General features: G+C 42.4%; 1 protein-coding gene across 3 annotated transcripts in view; it reads right to left on the bottom strand.

Moving 5' to 3' along the window:
• Positions 1-20,245, bottom strand: part of LOC117519800 (serine/threonine-protein phosphatase 2A 55 kDa regulatory subunit B gamma isoform) — a 77,767-nt gene that overhangs the window by 23,826 nt on the left and 33,696 nt on the right. For all 3 annotated transcript variants that reach the window (XM_034181042.1, XM_034181044.1, XM_034181043.1), the window contains 3 exons: positions 13,343-13,455; positions 10,812-10,989; positions 9,903-10,067 (listed from right to left, as the gene is read on the bottom strand). In XM_034181042.1, the coding sequence (XP_034036933.1) occupies positions 9,903-10,067; positions 10,812-10,989; positions 13,343-13,455 (456 nt within the window). The remainder of the gene's footprint in view (positions 1-9,902; positions 10,068-10,811; positions 10,990-13,342; positions 13,456-20,245) is intronic.

Genomic DNA, 20,245 nt, shown 5'->3' with positions numbered 1-20,245 from the left:
ATTACATTAGTAACACACGACGGCGTCATGGTTTAAAATCCTGCAGGGCAGCAAGGTCCCCCTGTTCAAGCCAGCACATGTCCAGGCCCGTTTGAAGTTCACCAGTAACCATCTGGATGATCCAGAAGAGGCATGGGAGAAGGACATGTATGTGGTCAGATGAGACCAAAAGCCTGGGAGAAAAAAAAATGATATCAAATGATATGGAGGTCTGAAAATCAGCACTTGTCTGTTTCTTTGTGTATTTGTTAACACAGTCCTGTTAAAAGTGCTCAGAGACTCTAAAATAATACATGAATGACAGCCAGAGAGTGAGTCACACTCTGAGCTGAGCTCATTCACTGTCTGAGATTAGACACTGTTGATTCTGTCAGGACACAGAGACATGCAGAGGCGCGATTAAAGATCTCACACTCAAAGACTGTCAAAAAGAAAAGCAGAGAGCCTTTACCCAGAGAACCACCTGACGTGTCCGTGCAGCACGGCTGGGAACGCTGCAGGGTAACTCACTCACACACACACACAGTCCTACAACACTAAATATACAAGTTCCTTGATGCTTCCTGAGAGCTTGCATGTCACCAGCTTTGGTTTGGTTCAAAGACACAAGCAGCTGGCACAAGGTTGAGGGCGGAGCCTGACCGGGCCTTGAACTTTTAATTGTATGAATGAGTGAACATGCCGTGCTTTAACCCTCATCAGTAGACTTTCTTGTTTTCTTAAACCTATTAACATGTTTTTAGTATCTGCAGTAAAATTAGACAGGATCAGTTTGCAGCTATTCTGAAACAAGTCTTTGGATCATTTTTTTACCTCTTGACTTTTTAATATTTACTGACTCCCTGCAGTTGCTCTGATACAAATAACCAGAATTTAAAAAAAACCTCCTCTGACACGTCAGTAGTTATGAAAAATTGACATGAAGCTCAAAATTTTACTATGGAATCCAACCAAATGCCATTGATATCAAACTGGGGTCCAGTCGGACCCCATAAGAAGAATTAAGGAGCCCAAAGAATTTAACCAAACTGGATTAACAGAAGTGAAACTGAAGATAAATGTACATATAGTTACATAAAATGTCAGCTGAATAAGTATATGCAGGTGCACTGGTTGCCGTTAATGTGTGGGGGTGAAATCAGACAGAGTTTAGTTTTTACATTCACTCGGTGACTGTCTGCACAGGCATGAAGACAGGAAGGCTGATGGCAAGCTGACATTTGACCTCAACGACTTTGAGCTTTGCCAAAACAAAGCCCTTAAGAATGATTCTGCACCCAAGAAGATTGGTGCAACCTGTCCAACCACCTCGTCAGAGTAGTTCAATTAACAAAGCAATCAGAACGAACACACACACACACACACACACACACACACCCTGTGCTTAACTATGAATTTCATAATTTTATATGGATACACATTGCTTAACCACCCAGCAGGTGGCAGCGTTCAGCAGGTGGCAGCACAGTACCGACTGTGCTGCAGAGCCTTGTGTTCTGCTGCTCTGTAGTTTCTCTACCGCACAGTGAGGCAGCAGGCTGGGACGTTTTCCCACAATGCCTCTGTAGGTAAGGACAGTTGATGGGCGACCGGCTCTTGGCGCTGTTGTGGTTTTTGGTTACAGAGGAGGTACTGAAGGACCAGACAACTGTTGTGTGGTGAGCAAACGTAATGATGAGTTCTGATTTGGACTGAGAACAGTCGTGGGAGGGGGTGGGGGTGGCTCAGGGTGTCCACGCTTAATGTGATGGTGCCTGTTCTGTTGCCAGTTTGGGGCCAGAGTTCTCTGTCAGGAAGTCCAGAAGTGTCAAGGCAGACAGAGACCAAATATGGGCAACACAATGAGGGTCAACCAAGCACTATGTGATTTACGAGACATTAAGAAACTTTTATCTCCTGGCATATGATTTGGAGACCAGTGCCACATCCATATGCATTCCCCACTGTTGTTTTTGTTGAGCAGAGAAGTTTTGTTGTCCCTGTCTACTAACATCAGTGTACTGGTTTTGCCATCTGACAGGCTGTCTGGTGATACCAGCAGATGAGGACATGCTCTCTGCCACCTCTTCACATGACTGCTCACCTCAGGGAGATTTGGAGGATGACTGCCGCTGCCTTAAACTATCTGCTGGCTCGCAATGTATTTGTGCATGTGTAGATCTGTTTCTCCGCTAGAAAACCTCTAATTTCCATACCCTACTAAGTCCGCCATAACAGTGTGCCATGTGCACGCTCACGTCACTGTTAAAGGTGATGCCAGATGACACTGTAATTTGTGTAATTCATGTTATGGCCCACCCTGTCCGTTACTTTGTGCTCAGGTTACTAGCTGTATATGTAGCAAAGTAGAGCTGGACATGCCCAAAATGCACTCACACTATGCACAACAGACTGTGGACTATAGATCATTTAAATAGGGGCGTGAGTTAGGAAAAGCTGATTTGACTCCAGTGAATACTGAGCATGTCATGGGCTCACAGTTACACCCTGCCTTTCATGTCAGCATCAACAAACAGTTTAAGACAGCAACTGCTGGGAGAAACATGATGGCCAGTACGTGGACAAACTTGGGATGAAATCTGCAACTGAAAGACAAAGTAAAATCGGAAAAGATAGAACGTGTGGCTGGGGATGGTGTCAAACCTTTCACTGTCACTTCAAATCAACTAAGTCAAAACGCTGCTTAAAACATTTTGAAGCATACATGTTTTTTTTTTTACATTGTTCGGGAGTCAGCATTAAATGAAAAAAGACATAAGTACTGTAAGTCTAATATTGGTGGTGATGCTCATGCTCCCATTTTATAGCCTGAAGTGGATGAGTGTTTACAAGTCCCCATGGATGGGATCCCAGTACATCACAAGTTACTTCCCCAGCCAAAGCATGTGCCCATTCATGTAGTTTCGGACAATGCAGATGACGTGTCTTGTCCAAGGATGCAGACAGGTTGCATGACAAGAAATCAAACTCAGCTCTACACATCGGAAGCCCAACTCATTTTCCAAGTGAGTGCTCTTCATAGTAAGTAGCAGACTTACAAAAAAAAAAAAAAAAAAGTGATGGAATGCGAGGTAACATTCCAATTACGGGAAGGGGGATGATGACAACTAAAATTTCCCCAAAATTAAAATTGTAAATTTACGAGAAAAACCTTGGATACCCTCTGACATTACACCAAATGGTAAATCTGAAGGGAAATAAGGATTATTAGAATAAACAAACTTTTTCTGAGATTATGAATTCAAAATCTGCAACAAAACTCAGAAATTCCCTGAGAATAAAGTCACATTATCTCCAAAAACAGTGGTCTGCATTTCCCTCATTAAGAAGACATCACTTCACACCACAGAAGTCACTGCTTCTTGTGTAATATGACTGCATAATACATACACACCGCCGGAGAGCCTCCACTGCCAAAACTTCCTCATATTCATACACCATCTCACACATACTTGGGAAGTTGGTTCAGTAGCAGTACAGACCAGAATACTGAATCCTAGGCCACTCTTTGAGGTATTTCTCCAGCTGTCACATCTTGTAACACAAATGTGCTCTAAAGCCACACAGAGTTTGGTGTGTGTGTCTGTAATATATGCAATATACCATGTAATTCACAATGCAAAGAAATACATTTCATTACAGAGACCACAGCAGCCGTGAGATGCTGTTTATTTTTAATCTTCATGCAGTCGCTTTACCCATTCATAGAAATTAATGGGTACAGGACATCAAGGCTACTTACACATATGCTATACTCGTATATGGAAACTACAGGGCTGGACAGGGGGGAGAAAAATTCAGCCCTGGACTTTTTGGTCCAGACTGGCCCACCACCACTACAACCTGCATGCAGATATTGTGCTAACTCGCTCCCACTGAAGTACATATAAATACACAAGCCCTTAACAACACTATTATACTGAACAATATTCCTTTTTATTCTGGAGCCTTGAATAAAATAAATGATGAAAATTGTGAAAATAGCAGATCTACATGCTCAAACTACATCACACTTCAACATGACAGTTGTAAGCTTGTAGATCTGCAATTATGTGTAGCATCCTTTGCTGAAAGTATAAAATAGTGGTTAACTGGCTATTAATAAAAACAACTAATCAGTTAATCAGGATATAAATATGGTCTTGTTTTCCAATACTTTAACTACATTTAGTTGTAACACACACCACACTATGCAGAGTTTGCTAGGAGGTGAGTACATTACATGTTTGATTTGAACATTTATGGAGACATAAATCTCTTAGACCTGTAATGTGAAAAAAAGTGTGGGGGGGGGGGTGTTTTCATTTATATGAAAGGCTAAACATTTATATGAATGAGTGTTTATCCACACCATGCTGGCACACACCTGCCATCACCACCACCACCACCAAGCTCCTCCTGCTTCTGTACCACCTCCATGCCAGCGGGAGCTTCGCTGTCACTTTTACTGTCCGACTCCAACACCACCTGCTGCTGCTGAGAGGGACCTGCAGGTGCTTCTGCCAGACCAGCCCCACAGCAAACATCTCTGAAATCTTTCTGCTCTTAGCAGCATCAGTTGTGAGAGGGTTTTTTTTTTTTCCCTTTGTCCTCAGTTTTTCTGTACCACCTTCCTGTTTTTGTCTATTTTATGACTCACTTTGTTTTTTGTGTTCTCCTGTGTTTTTTTTTTTTCTGTCTCTCTATGACTGCTCATCATTAAAGGTGACTGGACAAGAGGCGTCTACAACCCCTGGCAATAATTATGGAATCACCGGCCTCTGAGGATGTTCATTCAGTTGTTTAATTTTGTAGAAAAAAAGCAGATCACAGACATGACACAAAACTAAAGTCATTTCAAATGGCAACTTTCTGGCTTTAAGAAACACTATAAGAAATCAGGAAAAATATTTGTGGCAGTCAGTAACGGTTACTTTTTTAGACCAAGCAGAGGGAAAAAAATATGGAATCACTCAATTCTGAGGAATAAATTATGGAATCACCCTGTAAATTTTCATCCCCAAAACTAACACCTGCATCAAATCAGATCTGCTCGTTAGTCTGCATCTAAAAAGGAGTGATCACACCTTGGAGAGCTGTTGCACCAAGTGGACTGACATGAATCATGGCTCCAACACGAGAGATGTCAATTGAAACAAAGGAGAGGATTATCAAACTCTTAAAAGAGGGTAAATCATCACGCAATGTTGCAAAAGATGTTGGTTGTTCACAGTCAGCTGTGTCTAAACTCTGGACCAAATACAAACAACATGGGAAGGTTGTTAAAGGCAAACATACTGGTAGACCAACGAAGACGTCAAAGCGTCAAGACAGAAAACTTAAAGCAATATGTCTCAAAAATCGAAAATGCACAACAAAACAAATGATGAACGAATAGGAGGAAACTGGAGTCAACGTCTGTGACCGAACTGTAAGAAACCGCCTAAAGGAAATGGGATTTACATACAGAAAAGCTAAATGAAAGCCATCATTAACACCTAAACTGAAAAAAAACAAGGTTACAATGGGCTAAGGAAAAGCAATTGTGGACTGTGGATGACTGGATGAAAGTCATATTCAGTGATGAATCTCGAATCTGCATTGGGCAAGGTGATGATGCCGGAACTTTTGTTTGGTGCAGTTCCAATGAGATTTATAAAGATGACTGCCTGAAGAGAACATGTAAATTTCCACAGTCATTGATGATATGGGGCTGCATGTCAGGTAAAGGCACTGGGGAGATGGCTGTCATTACATCATCAATAAATGCACAAGTTTACATTGATATTTTGGACACTTTTCTTATCCCATCAATTGAAAGTATGTTTGGGGATGATGACATCATTTTTCAAGATGATAATGCATCTTGCCATAGAGCAAAAACTGTGAAAACATTCCTTGCAAAAAGACACATAGGGTCAATGTCATGGCCTGCAAATAGCCCGGATCTTAATCCAATTGAAAATCTTTGGTGGAAGTTGAAGAAAATGGTCCATGACAAGGCTCCAACCTGCAAAGCTGATCTGGCAACAACAATCAGAGAAAGTTGGAGCCAGACTGATGAAGAGTACTGTTTGTCACTCATTAAGTCCATGCCTCAGAGACTGCAAGCTGTTAAAAAAGCCAGAGGTGGTGCAACAAAATACTAGTGATGTGTTGGAGCATTCTTTTGTTTTTCATGATTCCATATTTTTTTCCCTCTGCTTGGTCTAAAAAAGTAACCGTTACTGACTGCCACAGTTTTTTTTTCCTTATTTCTTATAGTGTTTCTTAAAGCCAGAAAGTTGCCATTTGAAATGACTTTAGTTTTGTGTCATGTCTGTGATCTGCTTTTTTTTCTACAAAATTAAACTACTGAATGAACATCCTCCGAGGCCAGTGATTCCATAATTTTTGCCAGGGGTTGTAGAACATGCATGGGTGGGACTCCTGGGCCTCTGCAGCCTATCACAGGGTCACAATCAGACCAGTATTCTTTTGACAGACAAGCCACTGAGCATATGCTGTGTCTACAGGCTGCAGCTGAGCTCTGTGGGCCAGCGCATGTCTCTCTCCCTGGGCCGGGAGAATTACCATGGCAAGGCTCAGCAAAAAACAAACAAACAAAAAAACAGGCCCCTTATTGAACAGCCCACCGCGAAAAATCCCCCTACTACCAGTGGCCAATTCACCATTGGGAAACAAGGTCATCACACACTGAAATACTGAAAATGACTCCAGGAATATCTGACCAATGCTAAAACTGTACCGTCTTTTGGATTTTATTTATTTAAAATTTAGTCCAAAAGATCACATCGGGGCTTCCCCCAACTTGCACAAGGGACGGTGGGAAGCACACAGCAAGAGCAAATCAGAGCTGCTCTCCCACCTTAATAGTTTAACATGGTGAAAAGCACTCAGCAACAGCTTATTTTGGCATAAATATATTTCTCACATATTTTGTAAAAGTTAGTGAGAAATAAACCTAAATCTAAATACGCTGTGTTTGAAACCAGATAACACCTCTGAAGTGATTTACAAGCCATCTTAGGGATGTTAACGTGCACAACCCGTGTACGTGCGTCACACAAGGTCAAAGGCAACTTCTAATAATTTCAACACTTCAAGCATGTTCACACACACACACACTCTTCTCCTGCAGACAGCGTTAAAAATAAAATAAAATATTTGTTATGAAATCCCCCCAGGTAAATGTGTTTGCTTCATTAGAAGGCGGGACAGTGATGGTTTAGTGGTTAACGGTTGGGCTTTAGACTACCGGATCGTCAGTTCAAACCCCAGCTAGACCAAGGTCAAGTCAAGCTACATCAAGGTCTTTGATCCCCAAGTTGCTCCTGGTGTGCAGCTGGGCACCTTGTATGTCCCGTCACGAAATGACGCATGCATTTTTAAAAATTGGATTATTTCGAACCCTACCCATAACCTAACCCTCTCCCTTTCCCATATCATAGCCCTCACCGACCTAGTGTGCCTTTATTGAAAGAGTGGTGTCAACTCAGAACATAGCACCATTTGGGGCCCAACTGCTCTGAACTACTGAATGAACCTTTAATGTTTTCAACATTTTTTAAAAATCATTTAACCACATACAGCAACACATCCAGGTACATGTGCTCTCAAAATAAATATAAAAATAGTTAAGCTATCAAATTTACATAAATTTACACTTAATTTAAAGCCTGATTTATGCAGCTGCTGGTCTTTAACTCCATGTCATGCAATGATGTGTGTGACAGTATGCTTTATTGTGGACTAATTTGACCCTCAACAAGCTTTTCTTTCTACAATCATCACCTCCAAAACAAAGGTAAGCTGTACAATTTCCTCTATCACCGACTTTGTGCTGTAAATGAGCGGACTTTTCAGATCCATTTTTAATCAGCGTGCGCACTGCAAAAACTGTTATAATATGATGTCAGACGAAGGATAGAAAGCAGAAAAGTGTCAAATCACAGCCTTTTGTGTCTGATTTAACAGGCGCACATCAGGCTGCGGCTCTGAGTCTGAACACAGTGTGAAAACATAAACAGTCTGGCTTTTAATCACGGAAATGACTCCGGTCCCACTTTCCTCAAATCGGCCATGTCAGCGCTGAACTTTAATTTGTACCTCTGCACGTTCAGACTGCTCGAGGTTTTTAATGGAAATACACTGCGATCCGATGTATATAACAGATTACTTACATTCAGGAGGCGCCGAACATCTATGGGGAATCCTGAATTGGGACACGTGCCTCATTTAATGACCGGGGTAAAATTAACTGTGAAAATTTTTTTCTGCCGTATGTTTTTGATCCATTATCAAAATATAATCAGTGTGCACACTGTAAAAACTATTGAGAAATGATGGCAGAGGAAGCAGTGAAAGCAGAAAAGTGTCAAATCACAGCCTTTTGCTGTGTCTGATTTAACAGGTGCACGTCAGGCTGCAGCTCTGAGTCTGAGCACGGTGTGAAAAAAAAAAAAAATGGTCAGGCTTTTAATCATGGAAATGACTCCAGGTCCCACATGTGAGGGGTTTAAGGTGTGAGTAAAAATCTGCTGTACAAAATCCATTATATACGGTGTTTATTATATGGAAAACAATACAAAAACTTTGGGACTTTTTTTGTCCGGTGACTGTGAATATCTGGTTTATACAATGACGGTTTAGTTGAGTTTTACTGTACATGGGACTGAACAATAAATTTACCTCTCAATTGTCAGCTTTGACGATGATGTCTGCTTCCATCCCACACGGCTGACTTTATTATCCAAACTTTTTTTCTTCTGTTCGGATCTGAAGGGAATCTGTACATCTTGAAGCCCTTGTTGTGTCAATTTGTGCATCTAAATGCACAACAACCAGACATTTTCAGCAAATAAATAAATAAAATAGCTGGATTTACATGCAGACAGATTAACATCGAACAGTATTTTGAACCCAAGATGACACCATGAGTCACCTGACCAGTTTTTTGACTCGTCATGTCACCACTCTCTCAATTAAGGCACACGACCCCCTAAAAACGGAAAATTGGTCCACCCAGCCTTCCCGGCGCATGCGTCATTTCAGTCCACAGCAGCACGTGTGAGACGGAGTCTCTACAATCAAAGTGATCAAAGGGAACAATGCGATTATTAACCATCAGATGACAAAGTAAAACCTCTTAAATCATTCTAAAGTCAGTTTGAAGCAGAAACAAGACCGTTTTAAAAAGGAAACAATCGGTGAGTCGCAACAGACGTTCTGAAATGACGTAGGCGCAGCAGCAGCACGTCAGATTCAGACGTGCTGCTGGTGCGCTCTGATTGGCCCCCAGATTTAAGTAGAAACAAGGTGATAATCGGTGAATCACTGCTGACACTGAAATGACGTGCAGTGAAGGCAGAGCAGATCGATTTTTTAGGGGAGACCGTTCGGTTGGCGATACCGTCACAAAATGAAATTGTGCTCCTGTTGCAAAAACGTGGCACTTTTCATGACACTATCATGAACTAAGAGTAATTTACTTTTCATGAAATCATCACGAAACGGCGTGAGACTTTGTTGGAATGTGAGGCATCAATATAAAGCACTTCTGATTCACATGGAAAAGCGCAATATAAATTCAGTCCATTTACCCTTTAAAATTAGATGTAATTTTGTCACGTTTCAAAAATAAACCGACATTATAATGCTTGGATTTCAGCAGAAACCAAATTTTGTCAGGTTTTGTTAAATATGAATGGCTGTACAGCTTTAACGCATCATACACCAAATAACATCGATGGTGCATTTGACCAGGAAGATAAACTTTGAACTGAAGTTGACGGCGTTCGGAGGCCTTTGCAGCAGCAGCTGTTTGCTGCAGATATTAATACATGTTCAGACATTTCAAAGCCTCTACCACAGATACGGGTCATGTGTACATCTGCTTGCCTTCTCTCAGCATGGTTACTCACATTTGGAGTGTCGGTCACACAACGCCGCCTCTCTCATGTCACAGAGTCGCAGGGTGCCTTTGCTGCTGCTATAAACAAACAGGTTACAGTGGTGGGGGTGAAACTCCGCCGCTGTGATCACTTCTGTCAGATCCTCCATGTTGACCGGTTTGATGTCCACAATGTCTGAGGCAAAGTGATGCCGCTCAGGGAAACAACACTCAGCTTGGTTCCCCTGCAGACTGCAGCAGTGTTAACCTGCACACCCGCAAAGCAGAATAAATACTTATTCAGCTCTTTCATCATTTCAGTGACTTGATTTACTGCCTGTATTTAAATTCATGCACATTATCTGGCCAGACCCCAGATCCACATACAAAAGAAAACTATACATCTGTGTAAATGCGCAAACAACCAGCATTATGTGAATTTATTTACAGCAAAATAAATAAATAAATAAAACAGAAATTTATCTTGTGCAGGGAATTGCTGTGAGAAAAGTAATTCCATCTTCAGATCAATTTTAATATTATAAATCTCGTCTGCGTTTGAGATGTGAGTGTTCTGTGTCCTACTGAGCTGGATTAGAATTCAGAAAAGAGGCTGAAATATTTATACCGGCTTTGAATTATTCATTAAGCTGCATTTTCACTACTCAAGAATAATATTGCCCTCCCCTTCCGCCGTGGGTCTTTGTGAATTTTTTACACTACAAAGTGCGCTTTGGAATGGGGGAGTTTGTGTTGCAAATGTGCGCGTGTGTGCGTGCAATGATTATTGAGCGCGTCTTAATGTAAGCATTAGTTATCCGTTTTCCATGACATTAAATAGTCGGCTCCTGCTTTTATGAGTGTGTGCACGTTTGCATGCATGTGCAAGATCCTGCGTGCCTTTCTCACATTCATCTATAGTGTAACTAATAAAGGATACTGAAGCTGCGGTTGGTGATGTCCAGATGCCAGAGGTTGATCCTCAGGTCGTCTGCTGACATGTAGGTCTCATAGTCTGAGTTGACGGAGATGGAGTTGACGTGGTAAGTGTGGGCATTAGCGAACACCCGCCTCGGGCTCACCTCCACCATCAGATCAGTCGGCTTCAACACCGGCACCTTGAGGGTAAAGATAAGACAAGATAGTCTTTCATTAGTCCCACGATGGAGAAATTTATGATGCTACAGTGGCAAAGGGACAGTCAAAGAACAACTGTCCAAAGTATGTAGAAATAAATTAGGGGACGTGATGGTCTAGTGGTTAAAGCATTGGGTTCAAATCCCAGCCTGACCGGAAAATCACTAAGGACCCTTGGGAAAGGTCCTTAATCCCTGAGTTGCTCCCGGTGTGTAGTGAGTACCTTGTATGGCAGCAGCCTGACATCAGGGTGAATGTGAGGCATTGATGTGTAAAGCGCTTTGAGCGTCTAATGCAGATGGAAAAGCGCTATATAAAATGCAATCCATTTACCATTTAAAGAGAAGAAAGAGAAGCAAGTCCTATTTTGGGATGGGATGCCAGTTACTTCCTTCATCCTGTACTTGTAAAGCCAGATGGACCAGAACAATACAGATGAAGTGACAGATTAACAGATGGTCAGAACACAACAGGCAGCAGAATCAACTGAAATTATTTTATTGTGACATGAATTAGTATCTTAATTGAGAAAAGCACACTTTAACAGCTAAGTGCCATTTCAGTGCACGGCTACAGGATCCATCTTTATTGTTTTTAATGCGAGTTCATTTACATTCCATCAGTACTTTTATATTGTGTTATTTGCATTGTTGTGTTGATCCCCAATTTACTTATTTTTTTCCAGCTTTAACGTGTATCGTTATTTGCATACAGCAAAGTAAGAAACATACATACGCACTCTCACACACATGGACACCCTTTGTTCTTTTTGTCACCAAGAAGCATCTACAAATTGACACACTGATGCGTTAAGTCATTTGTATCGAGTTACATGTTTCTTTACACGTGGAAATTGTGACTTCCACCCCCAAACACAAATAAGCACAGTCTTATTTAATTGAACACTCTTGTTCATCTGTGAGGATTCACACTGAGAATGTCCTAACTTTAATTTTTTATCAAATTTAACCTTTGTTTAACCATGTTAGTCCCATTGAGATCGAGATCTCTTTTACAAGGGAGACCTGGATAATTATAAAGTTTCCAATCTACCTAAACTTGCATGTCTTTGGATGTCGGAAGAAACTGGAGCACCCCGAGGGAAGCCACGCAAACACATGGAGAACATGCAAACTCCACACAGAAAGGCCACAGGTGGGAATCGATCCCATGACCTTCTTGCTGAGCCACCATGCTGCCCAACTTTATCCACTGTAACACAACAAAACCAACCCCTAGCTCGAACTAAAACCTAATTCAATTCTAAAAGTGAAAGTTAATGCTCAAATAGCCCATTTTGTACCACGAGGGTCAGATAAAAAGTCCTCACTGTGGACAAAAAAAGTTCTCACTCTGAACAGCCACTCTAAGCATTTGCCCCCAAATTGTGACCTTGGCCTGTCACTACTCCTTGTGCTAAAAAAAATGGGTAAGTTCCCATTTGGTCTACGTTCCATTTCATCTACACCCGATTTTGACAGTTTTCCCATTTTACCTACCTTTGTCTAAAAGTACGGGTTTTAAAAATTATTATTTCATGTTTATTTTTCACGGTTTATGTCCTAAATGACAACGACACATTTTAAGTATTTATAATATTTATTACACCATTTTTTAAATTTTATATTAAAATGAGAAATCACATTTATTATGTCAAAATATGACATTTCAGATGTTAAATATTTTGGGAGTCAGGTGTCAAAGGTGATCCTTTGATTAAGTTTTGAGTAATAATTAAACACACAGACGTGACTGATAATTATATCACACCTTAGCAAATCACTTCACACCTCTAACAAAATTTTATTACAAAATTTCAACACTTTTGGGTAGTAGACAAACTAAGAATACACGATATGGGAATAGTGGTCAAAATAAGTGTAGACCAAATGGGAGTAGACCAAACAGGAATTTTGCCTAGGGCAAAATGGGAATTTCAGTGTAGACAAAATAGGAGTAGACCAAATGGGAATAAACCGAAAAAGGTGCTTGCAAAGGTTGTTCTTAAGATCCAGGTCCAGTTGCTTGATGCTCAGCAGCTCTTCACAACCAAGAAATCAACCACTGACCGCACTCTAGCTCATTGCAGCCTACGTTGAGTTTTGGGAAGTGTTTGATTCAGTCAGTCGGCTGCTGCTTGGAACATCTTGAAAAATCAAACATCCAACAGAAAGACACAAAACCTAAAATGGACAAATACACATTTACTTTTCTCTCAGTGACCTATTTTTGCGACATCATTCCCCACTGACCCAGTTACATTTTTAATCAACTTTATGTCCAAAACATTATTGTACTAGAGTGCATAATGTGATCAGACAGAGAGACAAATACCTGCAAAGAGGTGACAGTCGAGATGTCCTTGATACGACCCTCCTCATCCTTCAGGTTGTATCCCTCTGGCCGTTTATCTCTTTCACTCACCTTCCACAGCTTGATGGTCTTATCTGTCAAACAGGCACAATCATTTACCAATCAGATAAAAAAGGAGGAGACACAGAGATGATGGAGAGATAGTGCAAGTGCTTGTTGACAATAAACTACAACTTCTTTCAGCTGCTCCCGTTAGGGGTCACCCACAGCAGATCAATCGTTTCCATCTCACCCTGTCCTCTGCGTCTTCCTCTGTCACACCAACCATTTGGATGTCCTCCCTCAGCACATCCATAAACCTCTTTGGCCTCCCTCTTCTCCTCCTGTATGCTGGCTCCATCCTCAGCATCCTTCTCCCTATGTACCCTGGGTGCCTCCTCTGCACATGTCCAAACCATCTCAGTCTAATCTTTCTGTCTTTGTCTCCAAACTGTCCCAACCTGAGCTGTCCCTCTGATATATTCATTCCTAATCCTGTCCATCCTCCTCACTCCCAAAGAGAATCGCAACATCTTCAGCTCTGTCACCTGTCTTTATGTTAGTGCCACAACTACAACATTATATTGTATTTTCCAAACTTTAAGTGGTGTTTTGTTTTTGTTTTGGCCCCTAGGGCATGTTTCTGATTGTGGTAGGAAACCAGAGCACCCAGAGAAAACCCATGCAGACATGGTGAGAATATGCAAACTCCAGACAGAAATCCCAGATCCCAGGACCTTCTTTCTGTGAGGCAACAGTGCTAACCACTAATCCACCATGCCGAGTTTGGAACGTGACGGCTTACATTCCAAAGCAACTTATATATGGAAAAAAATACTGCAGTAGAAGGTAGTGGTAACGCACCATTAACCTGCATGTCAACTGCCGTAAAACAAGAAGAAAATCTGAATGAGAGACATTCTGTGTCTTCAAGAATGAGTAAACATCAGAAAACATGCTCTCAAACTGAAATACCATACTCTGGAATAAAAAGAGGAAAATAGCTTTCATACTACTCGGCAGAACACTTGTTTAGACTGTGTGAGATGAGAACAGCAACAGCAGGTCAGCAAGCCAAGTCTAGGGTAAGTGCTTGCATTATAAATAAATAATGGATCAGATTTTCAAAGGTTTAATTACATTGCATGTTTACTTCACCTATGATCGTGTGTTGATAAGGTTAGACCTTACTTGTGTGAAGTGCCTTGAGGCAGCTTTGTTGTAATATGATGTTATATAAATGACATAAATTGAAATTGAATTGAAAAGGGGGGGGAGACGAACACAAAAAAAGCAAAAAACATACTGGATGCTACACCATCATCTCCCACAGACAGACGGAGGCCAGGAGGAGGAGATTGTGTGTTCAGTGCTGACGAGAAGCAATTTACTGGTGTTTTGTGCCTTGTACACTCACAAAAATGAGCTCAATAGCTACTGATCGCTTATGCAGTATTTGTCATTCATTCATTCATTCATTTTCAACGCTTATCCGGGTCCGGGTCACTGTGGCAGCAGAGCAAGCAGATCATCCCGCACTTCCCTATCCTCGGCCAAGTCCTGTAACTCTTCCCGGGGGATTCCAAGGTGTTCCCAAGCCAGCTGAGAAATACAATCTCTCCGGCGTGCCCGATACCTTCCCCAGTGCCTCATCCTGGTTGGATGTGCCTGGAAGACCTCCCGAGGGAGAGGGGCAAGGAGCTTCCATACCAGGTGCCCAAACCACCTCAATTGGCTCATTTCTATGTGAAGAAGCACCGGCTCTACACAGAGTCCCTCTGGGATAGTTGAGCTTCTCACCCTGTCTAGGAGTGTAAGCCCAGATACCCGAGGGAGGAATCTCATTTCCACCGCTTGTATTCGCGATCTTATTCTTCCAGTCATAATCCAAAATTCATGACCATAGGTGAGGATAGACACGTAAATCAACTGGTAAATTGAGAGCTATTGCCTTACGGCTAAGCTCCGTCTTCACCACAACAGTGTGACACAGTGTCTGTAAAACATCAGAACTTGCCCCAATCTGTCAATCAATCTCCAACTTACACACACTCATATTCAAGATCTTGAGGTACTTGAAATCCTCCACTTGGGACAATAACTCTCCTCTGACCCAGAGAACAATCCACTGCTTTCCAACAGATTAGCATGGTCTCAGATTTGGAAGTGCTGATTCACATCCCAGTCACTTCACACTCTGCCTCAAACTTGCTCAGTGCGCATTGGAGGTCACTGCCTGATGAAGCCAACAGAACCACATCATCTGCAAAAAGCAGAGATGAAACTCTGAGTTCACCAAACTCATCACCCTCCAGTCCCTGATTGCGTTTTGAAATCCTGTCCATGAACATCACAAACAGGATTGGGGGCAAGGGACAGCCCTGGCGGAGTTCAGCACTCACCGGAAACAGATCTGATATAATGTTTCTGTGTAGGCTCTCAGTTGTCCAGGTGGTTTCCATAGTAGAGAAGCTTGAATCTTCGACTGGACTGGGTTGCTTGATGTGAGGACGTTTCGCTTCAAATCACAGAAGCTTCCTCAGCTAAAATTCTTGCTCTGGTAGTCTGACTTCTGTCTTGACTCTTGTAGAGAAGAATAAACCAGAAGCCAACAAAAGCTGGAGTTTTTTTAACCTAACCAGACCCCACCTACCGCGAGGCTGATTGCTATAGGCTAGTGACTTAACAATAGCTCTAATTAGCACCTATTGTGCTCTAGTTAGCACTCTCCTAATGACAGGACGGAAGCCTCCCCTGATGGCTCCCTTGACGACTCCCTCCTGATGACGTGAATGACTCATTACCATGAACAAAAGACTGAAACTGCTTTGACCTGAGTACCACATTGTAAACAGGGGACAAAGCGTGTCTGAGACCCGCTCCGCGGTTAAGGCTGGGTTTCAACTGTTTTACAAAGAATGCTTCCTTGACACCTCTCTCAAACCATTTCTTCTCTCTGGCTAAGATTTTAACTTCCTTGTCCTCAAACGTGTGGTTAGTGTCTTTCAGGTGGAGATGAACTGCAGATGGAGGTCCACTGGCGACCTCTCTGCGGTGCTGGTATAGCCTCTTGTGTAAAAGTTACTTTGTCTCACCTATGTAGTGTTCATTACAGTTTTCCTGACATCTGATATGATACACTACATTGCTCTGTTTGTAACTAGGGATCCTGTCCTTAGGGTGAACTAATTTCTGTCTCAAGGTGTTGACTGGTTTAAAGTAAACTGGGATTTTGTGCTGTCTGAAGATGCATTGACATTCTTCAGACAGCACAAAATCCCAGTTCTTTGTAAAACAGTTGAAACCCAGCCTTAACCGCGGAGCGGGTCTCAGACACGCTTTGTCCCCTGTTTACAATGTGGTACTCAGGTCAAAGCAGTTTCAGTCTTTTGTTCATGGTAATGAGTCATTCACGTCATCAGGAGGGAGTTGTCAAGGGAGCCATCAGGGGAGGCTTCCGTCCTGTCATTAGGAGAGTGCTAACTAGAGCACAATAGGTGCTAATTAGAGCTATTGTTTAGTCACTAGCCTATAGCAGTCAGCCTCTCGGTAGGTGGGGTCTGGTTAGGTTAAAAAAACTCCAGCTTTTGTTGGCTTCTGGTTTATTCTTCTCTACAAGAGTCAAGACAGAAGTCAGACTACCAGAGCAAGAATTTTAGCTGAGGAAGCTTCTGTGATTTGAAGCGAAACGTCCTCACATCAAGCAACCCAGTCCAGTCGAAGATTCAAGCTTCTCTACTATCTGATATAATGCCAAGAATGTGGACACAGCTCCTACTTTGGTCATATAGAGGCAGGATCGCATGTTGCAGTGAATCTGCTACCCCATACTCCTGCAGCACCCCCCAGAGGATACCCCAAGGGACCCAGTCAAATGTCTATTCCAAGTCCACAAAACACATGTAGACTGGTTGGCCATACTCCCAAGACCCTTCTAATACTAATACAGTGCATTCAGAAAGTATTCACTGTGCTTCACTCTTTTCACATAGTGCTGTTACGGCCTTATTCAAAAATGGATGAAATTCATTTTTCCCCCATAATGACAATGTGAAAAAAAATTTTTTGGGAGATTTTTTTTTAACAAATTAATTAACAAACAAACAAACAAACAAACAACAACAACAACAACAACAACAACAACACCCCACTAAGAAATCACATGTATTCACAGCCTTTACTATAAAGCTCAAAACTGACCTCTGGTGCATCCTGTTTCTACTGATCATTTTTAGAGATGTTTTTACAGCTTAATTGGAGTCCACCTGGGGTAAATTCAGTTGACTGGACCTGATTTGGAAAGGCACACACCTGTCTACATATAAGGTCCCAGAGTTGACAGTGCATGTCAAAGCACAAACCAATCATGAAGTCAAAGGAATTGTGTGGAGACCTCAGACAGGATTATCTCAAGGCACCAATCTGGGGAAGGGTAGAGAAACATTTCTGCTGCTTTGAAGGTCCCAATGAGCACAGTGGCCCTATCATCCGTAACTGGAATAAGTTCGTATCGACCAGGACTCTTCCTAGAACTGGCTGCCATCTAAATGGAGCAATCGGGGGAGAAGGGCCTTAATCAGGGAGGTGACCGAGGACCTGATGGTCACTCTGTCAGAGCTCCAGCATTCCTCTGTGGAGAGAGGAGAAACTTCCAGAAGGACAACCATCTCTGCAGCAATCCACCAATCAGGCCTGTACGGTAGAGTGGCCAGATGGAGGCCACTCCTAAGTAAAAGCCACATGACAGCCCACCTGCAGTTTGCCAAAATGCACCTGAAGGACTCTCAGACCATGAGAAACAAAATTCTCTGGTCTGATGAGACAAAGATTGAACTCTTTGGCATGAATGCCAGGTGTCATGTTTGGAGGAAACCAGGCACCATCCCTACAGTGAAGTACGGTGGTGGCAGGATCATGCTGTGGGGATGTTTTTCAGTGGAAGGAACTGGAAGACTAGTCAGGATTGAAGGAAAGATGAATGCAGCAATGTATAGAGACATCCTAGATGAAAACCTGCTCCAGAGCGCTCTTGACCTCAGACTGGGGCGACGGGTCATCTTTCAGCAGGACAATGACACTAAGCACACATCCAAGATATCAAAGGAGTGGCTTCAGGACAACTCTGTGAATGTCCTTGAGTGGCCCAGCGAGAGCCCAGACCAGAATCCAATTGAACATCTCTGGAGAGGAATGGGCAAAACTGCTCAATGATGCGTTTACCAAGCTTGTGGCATCATATTCAAGAAGATCTGGCTATAACTGCTGCCAAAGGGGCATCAATAAAATATTGAGCAAAGGATGTGAATACTTATGTACGTCTGATTTCTTAATTTTTATTTTTAATACATTTGCACAAATAAAAATACTTTTTTCATGTGGTCATTGTGGGGTGTTGTGTGTAGGATTTTGATGGAAAAAAAATGAATTTACTCCATTTTGAATAAGGCCCTAACATAAAATGTGGCAAAAGTGAAGTGCTGTGAATACTTTCTGGTGCAGCGTATCCCTGTGAGGATAGAACTGGTCCACTGTTCCATGACCAGGACAGAATCTGAATTGCTTCCCCTGAATCTGAGGTTCGACTAACTGTCTAAATCTCCTCTCTAGTACGCTGACAAAGACTTTCCCAGGGAGGGTGAGAAGTGTGATTCTTCTATAATTGTAACACACTCTCTGTTCCCCTTTTTTAAAGATGGGGACCACCATCCCTGACTTCCATGCAACAGTGTATAAGCATGTCAACCATGACAGCCCAACAACATCCAGAGACTTCAGCATCTCAGGACAAATCTTGTCTGCGACTTGCCACCAAGAAGTTTTTTGACTACCTCTGTGACTTCCGCTCAGGTGATGGCAGCAGCTCCAACCAAGTCTTCCATCCCTGTCCCCTCGGTGAAGGGCATGTCAGTAGGGTTGAGGAGATCCTCAAAGTGTGTTCTTTCCACTGCCTGATAATATCCTCAGTCCAGATGAGCAGTCTTCCTCCCTTGCTGAACACATCCTGGGCTACGAAGTGCCTCCCTTTCGTGAGGCACGTGATGGTTGGCAAAACTGCTTTGAGGCTGACCAAAAGTCATTTTCCATGGCCTCTCCAAACTCTTCCCATGCTTATCTTTTTGCCTCAGCCACCACAGAGGCTCCAGACCTCTGTGCCAACCAGACATGAAAGGCCTCCTTCTTACCTTCGGCCTCTCCTACTTACCGCTGGAGTCCACCATCAGGTTTTTGGGTTGCTGCCATGACAAGCACCGACAACCTTATGGCCACAGCTCAAAGCAGCTATCTCGGCAATGGAGGCCTTGAACGTGGACCACTCTGCTTCCATGTCCCTGACCTCCCTCAGGATCTGGGAGACGTTTCTTCAGACATATGAGTTGAAGGTTGTCTGGACAGGCTCTTCCACCAAACATTCCCAATGTGTCACCAATAAATTGCGTGCCAAGTTTTCAAATCAAATGTTTAATCGCACTACATATTTTCATCACCTATGTTTGTCTGTTCAGTGGTGACAAGAAGCACTTTACTTGTATTTTTCTGCCTCGTACAACAAAATCAATCTTCTTCTTTTCTTCTGGTTGTGAAATTATTGTTTATATTATGACTAAATAATGAGCCAAATTTTCAAAAGTTTAATTACATTCAGACGGCTTTCGGTGGCTTTTCAGTTGTGTGACTTTCCGAGAAATTGTGGACGAGGTGGACATGCCACAACATGTCCTGTGAGGCTTCAACACAGTGGCGCTTTTGCTGCGCCATCAGCTTCGTGCCGATGAATTTCGCTGCAACTCTTTTCATGGCAAAATCTTCTGTCACAGTGGAATGTGCCGAAAAAGTGCTGATGTCCACCTCTTCTGCAATTTCTCGGATAATCACACGACGGTCCCA

The sequence above is a fragment of the Thalassophryne amazonica genome, chromosome 11 (genome assembly GCF_902500255.1).
Source record: "Thalassophryne amazonica chromosome 11, fThaAma1.1, whole genome shotgun sequence".
NCBI classification, from domain to species: domain Eukaryota; kingdom Metazoa; phylum Chordata; class Actinopteri; order Batrachoidiformes; family Batrachoididae; genus Thalassophryne; species Thalassophryne amazonica.
Note: the sequence above shows the minus strand (reverse complement) of the source record. Positions and strands in the feature narration are given on the sequence as shown.